General features: G+C 39.6%; 2 protein-coding genes across 2 annotated transcripts; one reads left to right on the top strand and one right to left on the bottom strand.

The window, feature by feature from the left end:
* Window positions 1–2,030: 2,030 nt before the first annotated feature.
* On the bottom strand, window positions 2,031–7,755 carry LOC109478313 (vesicular integral-membrane protein VIP36-like). The gene is made up of 8 exons (XM_019779802.1): window positions 7,579–7,755; window positions 6,340–6,458; window positions 5,762–5,876; window positions 5,344–5,426; window positions 4,902–5,069; window positions 4,662–4,776; window positions 4,298–4,405; window positions 2,031–3,844 (listed from the first exon to the last, which is right to left on the bottom strand). Exons 1-8 carry the CDS (start codon window positions 7,712–7,714, stop codon window positions 3,681–3,683), a joined length of 1,008 nt encoding a protein of 335 aa, XP_019635361.1. The 5' UTR covers window positions 7,715–7,755; the 3' UTR covers window positions 2,031–3,680.
* A 709-nt stretch (window positions 7,756–8,464) lies between these two features.
* LOC109479168 (fatty acid desaturase 6-like) lies at window positions 8,465–11,592 on the top strand. Its single transcript, XM_019781058.1, has 4 exons — window positions 8,465–9,251; window positions 9,631–9,788; window positions 10,182–10,334; window positions 10,768–11,592. The coding sequence occupies exons 1-4, from the start codon at window positions 8,597–8,599 to the stop codon at window positions 10,915–10,917; spliced, it is 1,116 nt and encodes a 371-aa protein (XP_019636617.1). The 5' UTR covers window positions 8,465–8,596; the 3' UTR covers window positions 10,918–11,592.
* Window positions 11,593–13,172: the final 1,580 nt, after the last annotated feature.

Raw genomic sequence — 13,172 nt, 5'->3', positions numbered from 1 at the left:
CGAGGTTTACAACTGACATGTACAGAGTGCTACCCTTTACTATAGGATCCTATAGTGTTAGTGTACTACGAGAAGGCAGCGTCATATTTTCACACAAGAACTACATTTACCTTTACACGCAGTTTATTGACACAAATCATGTCTGTGATCCACTACTATCTGTTCAATGTGGAAGAAACTGTTAATGAAACCTTAGCGTGATCAAGGAGGTTAAAATTACTTATTTTAACCTCCTTGGTGTGATTCAGTAGCAATCAGGTGTACAGCATTGTAACTTTTACTGGTTAAATTCCGTGATTGCCTGTTTGTTTCCAGAGAAAGTTGGACAAAACATAATAGAACCACTCATATTCAAACCATGTAGAATTGTTACCAATGTTCTGTCAGGCACCACTGCTATAACAAATCTCTATCCGAATAAGTAGCAAATGGAATGCTTTACAAAAGTCTCAATCATTGAAACATATTTTCCTTTTACTTTAAAATATCATAATCCTATCATTCTAATGATTGGAACAAAAACATTTTTCTTAGTTCATTGCAAGACTACGTGATGAACACCATTTAAGAATCTTGACTGTTCTACACAACATATCTCTCCTGTTGCAACAAAAAAAGCTTGGCTAGAAGTATGTTACTGCTGTCCCAATACCTTGCAATAAGCATATCCATAATTCAAGCATATATCATTATCATGGAAATCGTGAGGACTATATACATTTCATCACCAATTCAACATTCTCTTTGTTTTTACACCTGCCCTTACACAACTCGGAAATCCTAATGTTAGGTGCAGAGGGTTACTTGCAGAGGGTTATTTTCCTACAAAATTGTACAAATTATGTCTGTCCTGGCTGTGAAGAATATTCTTATGGATGTTCCAACATTAATACTTTGCCTTTCAGCTTAACAGCCCTCTACAACAGTTCAGTTTATTTTCAGGTTTGGTTTGTTTATGTTACTGGCCTTTAGTGCCAGGTTTGATGAGATGATTAATGACATGTTAATTGACATTATAAACATGAAGTCTACAGTATACAATCAAACCTGTACAAGTGACCACCTCTACAAACATAGCCTGGCCATTGATATACAGGCAAACCTGTAAAATTACCACATCTATGTAAGGGCAACCTGGCCAACTTTTTGGTGGTCTCTTTGCTAATTTTTCTCATTTACACGAATCCTGTCTATAGTCACCACCTGTCAGCATAGACCAGATTTCCCCTGTCCCAAGTGGTCAGACTGTAACATTCTATCAGTGGGTGATGCTGTAACAGCAGTCATGGCAACCTGACTGTTAGATTTATACACAATTTATCCGATTGCTTACAAAAAGATTGAAGAGGGTTCTAAAGAGATCACACATTCTCTTCAGAGCTGTGGGGTCTAAGTAACAAGTTAGTGTAACACTGGTCAATTCAGTACAGTAGGAAAGACTCTGGGAATGTGTAAAATCTTAGTAACAGCAGGGTCACATTTGTTGTAGGTCATTGTACAATTTTGATATGACATACTTGTATAAAATATGATGTCATGAAATTTTCAAACAGGCTGTGTCTGAACTTAAAGTCAACAATGATTTAAGACAGCCTTCTCCATAACAAGACAGTTAAATTATGCAGGAAGGGTCTCACTTTGCAATTGCATGATGGTCCTACGGCAGATGTGACCAAGCCCTTACAGTAAGCACTATGACTTGTTGCTCATTCAGTCACTCTACAAATTCACATGTAGTTGAAAGGCTGAATATGATGAATAAGTGGATGTAGCATGATACATCCATCAGTACATTCTGTTTAAAAACAAATTTCTGCAACAAGTTTGAAGACCCTCAGTTCTGAAGCTGCACCCTTTTCTTCACTTGTCCATGAAAGAAAAAGGCACAGAAACCTTCCGTAATTTATATACAAAATCCATTTCTAAACCAGGTTTAAATTAAAAAAAAAGAGCCAGATGTGAAAGGGTAAGCTAGATACAAGCTTTAACAACTACAGAAGGACAGACTATAATTCTGTTTTTCTTTTTTGCATAGGATCACAAAGTGGCTAAGGAGCATCACTAAAGGAGGTTATAACATACACATACAACTCAAAGATCAAATATAATTTGCTGAACCCCACCTAGAATCCAAGCCCTATAACTTAGTTCACATTTTGCTCAAGTCTTTTTAGTGCCCAACCTTCAAAGTTCACAAGGCTTGTGGGATAGAAAAGCAGTCAATCATTCCTACTAAGATTTACAATCAAAATTGTGTTATTCAAACTCAAACAACTAATTCTTAGGGTTTCTTGTCATTTCTTGTCAACACTTCTTAGTAGTGACAGATGATGTTATGTTGCTCAGAAAAAGCACAGGGATAAGATACAGGTTACATTGATGACTACCCCGGTAGTCACCATTGCAATTAGTGGACCCCTAACTCAGCATAACTGATGGAACATCTGATCAGGATGCCTATAATTTTATTATCTTACAACGCTTATACCACTGTCACATTCATCATAGGTCATCATACGATTTTGATGCTGCAGAATTTTCAAGTTGACGGTGAATTTTAAAGTTGACTGTGACTAAACCAACAGCCAAAAAGGACCTACCGCAGGCCTTTCTGTTACAAGACTGCTGGATTTTGTATGACATATGCACGACTGTCTAAGAATGCTTTCAGTTTGCAATTGTATGACAACTGTACAACGAATGTGACCAGCCAGTAAAGTCCTCCCCTCTCGCAATCAGTACAAACACACATTCACAACTGCTGTGGGTGCTCCTGTGCCTACACCTTACATTCTCATAGAACAGGGAAAAACTGCTTCTCATATATGCTTCTGTGCATAACACTTCAATCGCAAGATGCGACTTACAAGATGGTTTCCTTAACAATCACAGTGGGATGAAAGTCAGACACAAATATTCATTCATCATGCTCCAGGCAGTACTTAGTACTACTACTTACACGTTCACTAAAGGCAGTCAAGTCTACTTATAGACAGAAACTCTGGCCTTCAATAACATTCATTCTCCTTGTGACTCCAAAGTACAACATTTTCTGATTATATTAGGCAATAATAGTGATATTCAAATAACATACATGTATCTGTTAACGCCAAAAGTTTATTGGTATAATATTTGTTGCAAACATATGGTAATTGTTATTGTCAAATATGATCAGAAAATGTAATTTGTTGTCAAAAGTATTTCAAAACTGCTTGTTTGCCTGATGAATTGAATCGTACACATTTGCTTTGCAAAAAAAAAAAACTGCGGTAGACAAGCCTGGGTGCCATCCTTATTATTCTATGCTCCTCTCCTTTTTATGGTCACCAACAATCATGGTGAGAACAAGTGGAGTGACTATAAACTAACAAGATGGCATGATAGTTTGCTTGGACTAGCATGATAGTTTGCTTGTAACATTTTGCATCATTCATTCATTCATTTGTGCAGTTCAATATCTTTCTATGTTTCTCCTCTTGAAACCCATGAACCATGTTGATATTAATGGTGTCGGCTGGACCCTACAAAATGTGGAGAATTCATGTTTGCTGAGGGAGTCTAAAATCTTTATATTTATTGTGAAATATGGCAATTTGACATGGCCCCTGTGTCTCCTATACCAAACAGATATTTCTTGCAATCCACCATTGCACACCTCCATCTTGTGCTTTTTAAATTTACTAGTAAAATCTCTTCATGTTCCTTTCTTGTCGTTTTTGGAAAACTACAACTCCGACGACGATGCAGACTACGACTCCCAGCAGGCCACAGAACACGATGGCCGCCATTTTCCACCCAGACAGGGAAATGTTTTTAAAAGCTCCTCTTGGGTCATCAAGGTGATCTAAAGATTTTTTAAAACAAGAATAATATTAAAGATTAATTGTTATTCAAATGTGACCAAAAGGTAATAACAACAAAACAGTAATGTTACCTTCAAAAAGTGTTACTCTACTTGCACAAATACATTTGTGTGTTCATGGGTAATCAGATCAACTGTTCATCTAAACTGCACAGGAATAATTTTGCTTAAATCAGTACTGTAGTCTGTGTAGTACAATGTAAATGGAAAGTTGCTGAAACCGCAAAAAAGGAACACTTTTTGTGTCTGCTGCTTCTCTCATCAATGGAATGCTATACCACACATTATTGAATAAGCTTGGAATGGATTAATTTTACAATATCTCTGCATTCTGTTTATGTATGCTATCTGTATTACATGTACAGCACCTCAGGAATGGTAGCTGTGCAGTTGTAGTGGATTAAAAATAAAGTGCAAGTTATATTGAAGACTTACCCCTCGGGGGTGCGAAGAAGTCTGCGCCCGGCTCCTTCCAGTTGGGCAGGTCGTCCTGTTTGGGCGTGTCCAGCTCGTACATCTTCATGGAGATGATGTCATGGTTGTCTAAGAAACAGAACATCAACAGAGTGTGTTTGTAAAATCCGGTCAATATTTGTGACATTTGTGACCATGGTTTTCCCTGAATACTTCAGCAGGACTGACCCTCTGGGACAGGGGGTGGGGTGAAATCCTGGTGTCATTTCAATATTTTGTACCCGCAACTCCAGCTCAACTTAGCAAACAACTGTTTTGAAAGTGATTGCTTTTCATGTATCTTACATTGGAACGTCCTGAAATATGACTCAACACTGCCCCCTACCTGCCAGGTCACCAGTTGCAGCTGAAGACCCAAAGTAGTACCCCTGCGGCAGGCGGATTCCTGTCACATCAAAACACTCCTTCCATTCATTCTTGTCATCAACATCAACCATTACCTGGGGAAAGGACAAGAAACAAGAAATGAAAAACATGTAGAAAATTCAAGCCCCACTCAAGTCAAACAAGAAATTTTTAGAGACTGCCATTTTACTATTTCTGTAATGCTCCTGTTCAGACTTACTGTCAGCCTCTGTTGAGACGACATGTATCTGATGGCGGCGTGTGTGTCGTGGTCCTTGTTGCGGAACTGAGCGTGACATCCTGCCAGCTGGGTGTGCGTACCGTCTCGGTCGTGGTCGTATGTTAGGGAACCGTTGTTCACCATTGCTGACACATACGGGTGTTGATGCTGTTGTGGGAGACATGAAGCACATTACACTATAATCAAGGATGGAAATACTGGGTGCAAATTCACTTTTGTGCACCAAAATATGAGCTGTGCACCTAATCTTTCACTGTCAGTAGATATGGTGCATCTAGATATTTGTATTGGTTACATATGTAAATGTACAATTGTACTATCATACACATATACAATATGTAAAACAGAGAGTGTATGAAGTTATCAGTACTTTCTTTGTATTTGACACAAACTACACATGTACATTGTATTGTACACTTACATTGTGAGGTCCATTGTGGTTGCTGTAAGTATCAAAGAAGATGCCCAGACCAACAAAATTGTCTTTGTTCCCAAACACAGGTCCTGGAAAATAAGGAGATCACTTCACACTAAAAGATGAACATTCAATAATATACCATGTATCTTAAAAACATGTCATAGAGGAATCAACGTTACAATGTACTAATTAGCTATTCAGACAAAAGCGGCCAAATACACTCAAACCTGACGCTGAGCCACTTCTACATAAGGACCACTTTTTGGTGGTCAGTTAGATAATTTTTCCCATTTATAGAAACATTAATAATCCTGTATTAATAATCCTGTCTATAGTCACCACCTGGCCACATAGACTTAACTGTTCACCTGAGTGGTCTTCTTGAATAGTTAAGACTGTGTTAAGGCAGGGACTGTCTTACCTAGCTGCATCCTGTCTTTGACATACCAGACAGCGAAGCCGTCCCCAAACAGACTGCTCCCCAGACCGTGGACCTTGAAGTGGACATGCATCTCCCAGTCCCGTACAAAACATGGCTGCAGGAAAATAAAAGACAATTCACCTTTATGTATCGACCTTTAATAGCAGATATGTTCCTTTTTCATTGTGGCTACAACACTTGAGTGCACATAGGCTAGATATTTGTGTAAAATGTATTGTTGTATGAAATGTATTTTTGTATGAAATAAAACGGTATACTGCAAATTCTTGGTATTCAAGTGTCAGAATGTTTTTTTTTAACTTTGTTGCATTACTTGTTTAAGATTTGGAAGTTTGCTAGTGAATTTTACAGTTAAGCAAGAAAGGCAGTAAGGTTTGTAATAAGGTTTTTTACTCAGATTCTAATTTATGCCTGTTGTATACTGTTGTGTACCCAAATATTTTTCTGTGCACCTAAATTTTGGGGTGTAGATCTACCAGTGCATATGCTTCAAAAAATTATTTCAAGTCCTGTCATTACACTCTGTGACATGGCAGGTAGGTTTCAGGTAGGCTCACCACTTGGTTCCAGAGTGACCCGCGTCTGCTCTGGTGGTCTGGAGTTAACCGCACGTATTTGTCTGTAACCATCGTGCTGCCGCCAAAGTCCCACAGGGGGATGCTCATACTGCCGGTACCTGGAACAGCCACAATAATTGTTACAGTAGTGTACTGTATAGTAAACTTGATTGCACAACAATTGTACCGTACCGTATACAAAAAACTGTGTAGCATAAGATTAGTAGGAGAATGCTACATGAAAACTTTGGTGGAATTTCTATCATGCAGATATTTTTAGAAAGTGTCCTATATAAATATCTACAATGCCTGAGTTTATTTGGTCGTTATATGAAATAACCCTTAATCATACTATAGTACACTGTATGTGGCAAAGATGGATCATAACAAACATGTAACGCTACAGCTTCCTGCTCCTACAATGCTGAATGATATGTATTGTGGGTCTCGCTACTGTTTATACTACAACAACATTTTGAACATGCGGACCGGTCACCCCAACAGGATATTGAAAACAAACTAGTCCATACCAGCCTCAGAGTAGGTCCTTTGTGCACTGGTGTACCACAAAAAAATATTTTTCCAATGATTTTAACAGTGCCAAAAGCTTAGCAGTATTTCTACCACTGGTATCGATAACTATACATATCACTGTGATGTTACAACAGTTCACACATCACGTGGAACTAGTATCTTTGCATATTCAGGGTTCTGCACAAATTGGTCTGGGAAGAAACATCTTTTTTCCAGAAGGAATGGCCAAACAGTTACACTGTGATATCATATAAAAATTGCTTTACAACTCCAAATTGCTGCAGGTCAGCAAATACGCATTCTAACTAAAGCATAGCGAACTAGAACTACTTAAACGCATAATTAATAGGTTAAGAGGCCTGGTGTTATGTGTAGGTGTGCCCCTCTAGTCGATCACACAAAGAAAGAGTGAGAAAGGGAAAATTATGCAGAAAATTGTCCTATTTTACTTTTTTGTGTGCTTCATGAAATAAAGTTGGTAAATCTTTTTTTTTCATGTGAGCTAACACTTTGCTGTTTGATCATCTACTCGAAATATTTTTGTAACCTTGAAGAGACTTCTTTCAAGGTAACATTCAGTGGCCTAACCACATACCACTTTATAATAGTCAGGTGTGCCCAAATCAGGAAGTAGTCACGTTTTGTTCGGGAATGTTCCACCACTGTTTCTCCCGCACTAGAACGAAATCCGCACGTAAGTCGTACCTGTGTATGGCTTCATGAGGGAGTGTTCCCTCTTCATGTAGTCCCCGGGGTTCATGGTCTGCGCCTGGACAGCAAGGACGGCGAAAAACGCCGATAACACACACGAACACCTCGTGAGCAACGCCATCACCGCCATCTTGAAAACTGTTCAGTCTCGCGTTGTATCGCGAGATAACACGAGAGCCACCTGTACAATATTGAGTCGTAAAACATACAAGACACTTAGGACACCTAGCGACCTGGAAACCTCTCTGTAGCGACAATGGCAAAGTGGGCAGTTTAGCAGTAACCAGAGTTACTACTTGCAACTGGAGATACTTTTTCCTTTGAACCTATAAAAAATGTGAATTTTCTGCTTCGTTGAATTTGAAGTGACTTCTTCCAAAACAAGTCGTAATGGAGGGTTGGTTTGGACAAACAGAAGCTAGCGCGGTCCTTTTTTTTTCTTCATTAGAAAAAAAAGCACGGTGCTCTTTTGGACAAAGATAACCGAGGAGAAGAAAAGAGCGGTGCTTTTCTGGACGAAGAGAACTGCGGTGCTTTGTTGGAGGGAAGAGATGAATAGAAAAAGGGCGGTGCTTTTCTGGATGAAGAAATGTGCGGTGCTCTTTCGGATAGAGGGCTAGGCGAAGAGAATAAAGATGCGTTGATTTTTTTCGAAGAGGAGAACACTATTATAAGAGAATTCCGGTACCTTTCTGGACGAAGAGGTTAACGGGCCCGTTAACGTTACAACTACAAGATAGAAGCTCAGCTTGCACTTGGGTTTAACGTTAGTGTCACGGACGCGTCAGCGTTGTAACATTTGCATTTACTACTTTACTGTTTATCCTTTAATATCTTTGAGATACATGTATCACTTGGATTGAATTTATCACTTGGGGTCAAATGACCGTGCACATTGGACGGTTGGACTCTGGTCGTAGACAATGTATGTAGGTCATGAAGTGGGGTGAGTGGCGTCATCTTATCTGATACCAAAAGGAACTTTGACCTAACTGAGCAGGCGCATAGAGGTATGCAAAGGTCGATAGTCTGTGAGTCTGGCCGGAAGATGGCGACTCACAGCGCCGATGTCAGCTATGTGACCACTGCAGGGACTGGTCACGCGGAGTTGCGGTGGAGACCTGTCAGTGGGTCTAAGGCCCCGAACACGGCCTCCTTAGTGGAGCTGGGCGACAAAGTCCAGCAGATCGTGGGCAGGAGCTCGTGGTGGGACCGGTACGGGGTCGACTGGTGCATCCTGTCGGCTGGCCTGGGGCTGGCGTTCCTCGGCATGTACCTCGCCAGCTACCAACACCCGCTTCTCTTCGCTTCCGGGTTGTTGGCTTGCGGCACTGGCCACTGGATCCTGGCGAATAAGGGCGCCCACCTGGCAGTCCACGGCGCGCTAGCGGAGTCCCGAGCGGTCAACGCCTTCGCCGTTTGGTTCATGAGCGAACTGGCGGGGGCGTTCACTTACAAGGGAGGGTTTGACATCCACATCAAAGTCCACCATCCACACACCAACATCATTGGGCTAGGAGACTCCAGCTCTTTCCGGGCACCCTTCCTCCCCAAGTACGTCTACATGTTTTGTGCGCCTCTGCTGGTCCCGGCCCTGGCCCCGCTGGTCAGTGTGCAGATCCTGTGGGGTCAATGGGCAGCTATGTTGTCCTGCGTCATCACCATGGGTAAGTCGTCTTCTCGGTTTCTGAACAACAGTTCGGAGATCTAGTAACGTTACCAAGAAGGTTGTGTATTACTAAATAAATTTTCCTGTTTGATTTTGTCCAATAAAAAATTACTTTGGGGTACGGAAGTATTGTTTTGGGTGGCTGATCTATGGGTTTGTGTGTCTGTTTGTCTAGAAAGTAGGTTGAGAGCATGTGTGTGGATTGACAGGCAGAATGACAGGTGAAAAAAGATCAGACACAGGAAATGAAAATGGAAGTCTGAATCTCCGAAATCTTTTGTTGAATTATGTAAATTAACGATGTACATAGAAGTTTTTTTTTTTAATAAAAACTAGATCACACACCTAAAAGACTTTCTCTATTCCTTCTTTGACAGCTACAGGACTGTACATCAACCACTTCCTACTGGTTCACTTTTCTGGGTTCAGTGTGCTGGGTGCTGCTGCCTTCATGTTGGCTTCTCGCTCCATCTTCGGCCTACCTTACATCCACGTCAACATCTTCCAACACATCGGGCTGCCCATGTACTCACAGGTGGGGCCTCATCAGTAGAAAATATGAAGCCAAATCAAAACAATTTTGCAAGTACATAGGTGCACCATGTCAAAAAATTTTGGTGTGCTGCCATGAAATAAAGATTAAAGTAGAATATCAGCAAACCTAGCTATAAACCTTACAACCTTTCTTCAGAGCTTGAAGTTCTTCAAGAGCTTCAGAGTATGAACCTCTATAGACTTTAAGTTCTGACACTTAAATTTAAAAAATGTGCTGTATACTAGTGCACAATAGGTATAGTACCTTTACGTTCAAAACCTACCAAGTGCACAAATATCTAGATGGAGTCTAATTTTGGGTGTGCAGATGTGTTCTACAATATGTGTTCCCTATGCTCTTCTGCTAATGATGATATAAAAACTGCCATTTCAGGAGACCCGCCCGAAGAGAATTCAGCTAATGTCGACAGGTGTGTTGAACCTGAGTAGGAACGCCGTGTTAGACTGGGTGTTCGGCCACTCCCTCATCAGCTGTCATGTGGAACACCATCTCTTCCCTACACTCTCTGATAACATGTGCTTCAAGGTAACCTCACCATGTCCATGGTTTTCTTTAGCTTTCAGTTTGCCAAGGGAGGAAACAGGAGGCGACACTGTGTCCTGGATAAAACTGAGTACACTTTGTACATCTCAATTGTGCTGCACCTTGTAATAAAGCTGTCAAGTACCACCACTGCAACTTCATCTCCACCAGATTTGATCCTCAAAATATATGTCTTGCCCCAGTTTAATAGTCATATGAAGTGCTAGTAGTATCATTATGTACAATGTATTTGTATTTGTGTTATGATAGGGATGCTTTGAATATATTATCCTAAGTTGCCTGTTCCTCCTTTCCTGTTTACTATATGAATAAATCTCAAATGAATAAAACGCACTACAGATTGTTGTGTTGCAGGTTCCTAAACTGTTATTAAGTATGGATGTCACCTTTCTTATAACTCTGCATGTTTGCCCAGGTGCGGCCTGTGGTGCGTGACTATCTGACAGCCCACGGGCTCCCCTATAATGAGGACAGCTACACGAGCAGGCTGAGGGTGTTTGTGGAGAAGTATGAAGAGTGGATGGTGAAGCTTCCTCCCATCACACACTTTGTCGGCCTGCAGTAGAACACAGCCTGACTGTGACTGGTACATGATGGGCCTAGTGGCCCTTCCTCTGGTCAGGACCCTAGAGGCTTCACCAACACCTTAAGTCAGGAGAAACATCTTAATCCTGTCAATTTATGCATGTTTTCTAAAATATATGTAATAATATGTACCTGCACCAAAAATAATCTTAGAAATATCAATATGTAAAATATTAATATATAGAATGGCAGATGCCATGACTCATGAAATTCCAAGCAATTGCATGATTATGTACATAATATGTAATATATACATGTATATGATATATATATATGTTGTATGTCTATTTGATTAACGTTATGTGTAAATGTATTTGTTTGAATGTGTATGGTTTTGCTTATATCATATCTAAAACCATGAATAAATATGAATCTTATCCATTGAGATTTATAAATTTTAATAATATCTAAAGATATCAATAAATATTAATCTTGTCTAGACTTGAGACATTGAGAAACACAACTCTTAAGCTGAAATAAGTAACAAAATACTGAAATAGCATTGGCAACAATGCAAACAAGCAATAGATATCTTCCCTCCATGAACGAGGTTGGTGTTGTTAGGGTTCTTTTTTATGTTATCGCATGTGTTCATTGTTATAGGTATGTTCAGGAGAAGACTGGCCCCGACCACGCGGTCGGAGGTAGTTTATTTACATCACCAATTGGTAACAGAGGTTGGGGGGGGAGGAAGTACAGAGGCACAGATGTCTGTTTCCTACTCGCTATCAATCACAACACAAACAAACCACCCCATTAGCAAGGCCGGCAGACCCAAAAACAACCAGACCAAAAAAATATATAGCCTGTCAAACAGGAGGTAAAAATAGATACACTGTATCCCAATTGGGGTCAACAAAGACCACACTACTATAAAATAGGGGTGATAATGTAGAAATCCTTTTAAATTAAGCAATACAAATATACGACAACCTGCTAATGCACTCTAAAACACAAAGAGACTCAACAGCTACCCACATACCAAAAATTATACCAAACCATCCACCAGATTTTCCAAACATTCAACACAAAAAGACCAACGTTAAACATTTTGTAAATATCAAACGCAAACAGCTAGGAAACCCAAATTTAAACCACTAAACCATAATAATAACAACTACATGCTACCTTAATATCGCACAAACAGTCCATAACGTGCCAACAATAGAATAAAAAAATTAAACTGCAGTACCAAGGTCAATCACCAGGGGCTCAAAGTCAACCTACACAATCTCCAAGGCCCCATCCATCAATCTGCCAAATATCATACAGTTCCTTTTCACCGATCTTCAGATATCAGACCAAAACATGAAACGGACCAAAAACAATACCCCCATTACATGGAGGTATTGTGATAAGGTTGTATGAAATTATTCCATGCAGTTCTGATGGTGTCTTGTCCACGATAGAAATTGACTGTAAGCCACGAAAGAAATTACTAAAAATAGGCAACTGACTTCACCAGATGTTCATTATCTGCACATTGATGTCACAACACTGGATTGTGGTGAAACAGAACTTCTCAGTAGCAGTTAAGTGTAGGCAGACACAGATGGAAGTCATTTGTGTCTACTGTAGTTGAAAGTAATTAGGGAATATGACAGGGAAAATAAAGTGGAAAGTAAAAGTTGACTAATGACATGGACTTTGTTCTTGCAAAGATTAGTAATAAGTGATATTTCTTTCTCTTACATGTCTTTTCTTACATACATGTATACAGTTATTATATTTATCAAAGTGACTTTGATACAAAGACACACAATTATACTATTATAATATCTGTGCAATCTGAACATCTGACAAAACCATATACTAGTATTCACAATGTCTGTCCCACTATCTACATATTTCAAATTACGTCATCTATTACTACTCTGTTCTTCATCGAACTCACACACCAATTACATTGGTTCTGTTGTCTTAAGACAAACAAACTTCAAGTTGAAGATAAATAATAATCTTATAAACAACATTGAAATGTTAAACAATTGCACAAGTCCCCATACAGTTACTACTACGTTTTACGCAAAACTTTGGCACTTTTTAAAATACTGAATGACAATCAAAACGCACAGTTAACGTACCAATTACACTTGTGCGAATGTACAGGTGGGTAAAAGATTTTTCTTCGCTCTGAAGGTGTTTTGTTCTTTTCATTCTAAAATAGCCTTCCTTCATAACGGTACAAACGTTTTAGATTCATTATTTACTTTTAAGGAACAAGAAAATACTTCG

This window comes from Branchiostoma belcheri, unplaced genomic scaffold, assembly GCF_001625305.1.
Source record: "Branchiostoma belcheri isolate BF01 breed outbred unplaced genomic scaffold, Haploidv18h27 scaffold106, whole genome shotgun sequence".
NCBI classification, from domain to species: Eukaryota; Metazoa; Chordata; class Leptocardii; order Amphioxiformes; family Branchiostomatidae; genus Branchiostoma; species Branchiostoma belcheri.
This window is presented reverse-complemented; position numbering and strand designations above follow the sequence as displayed.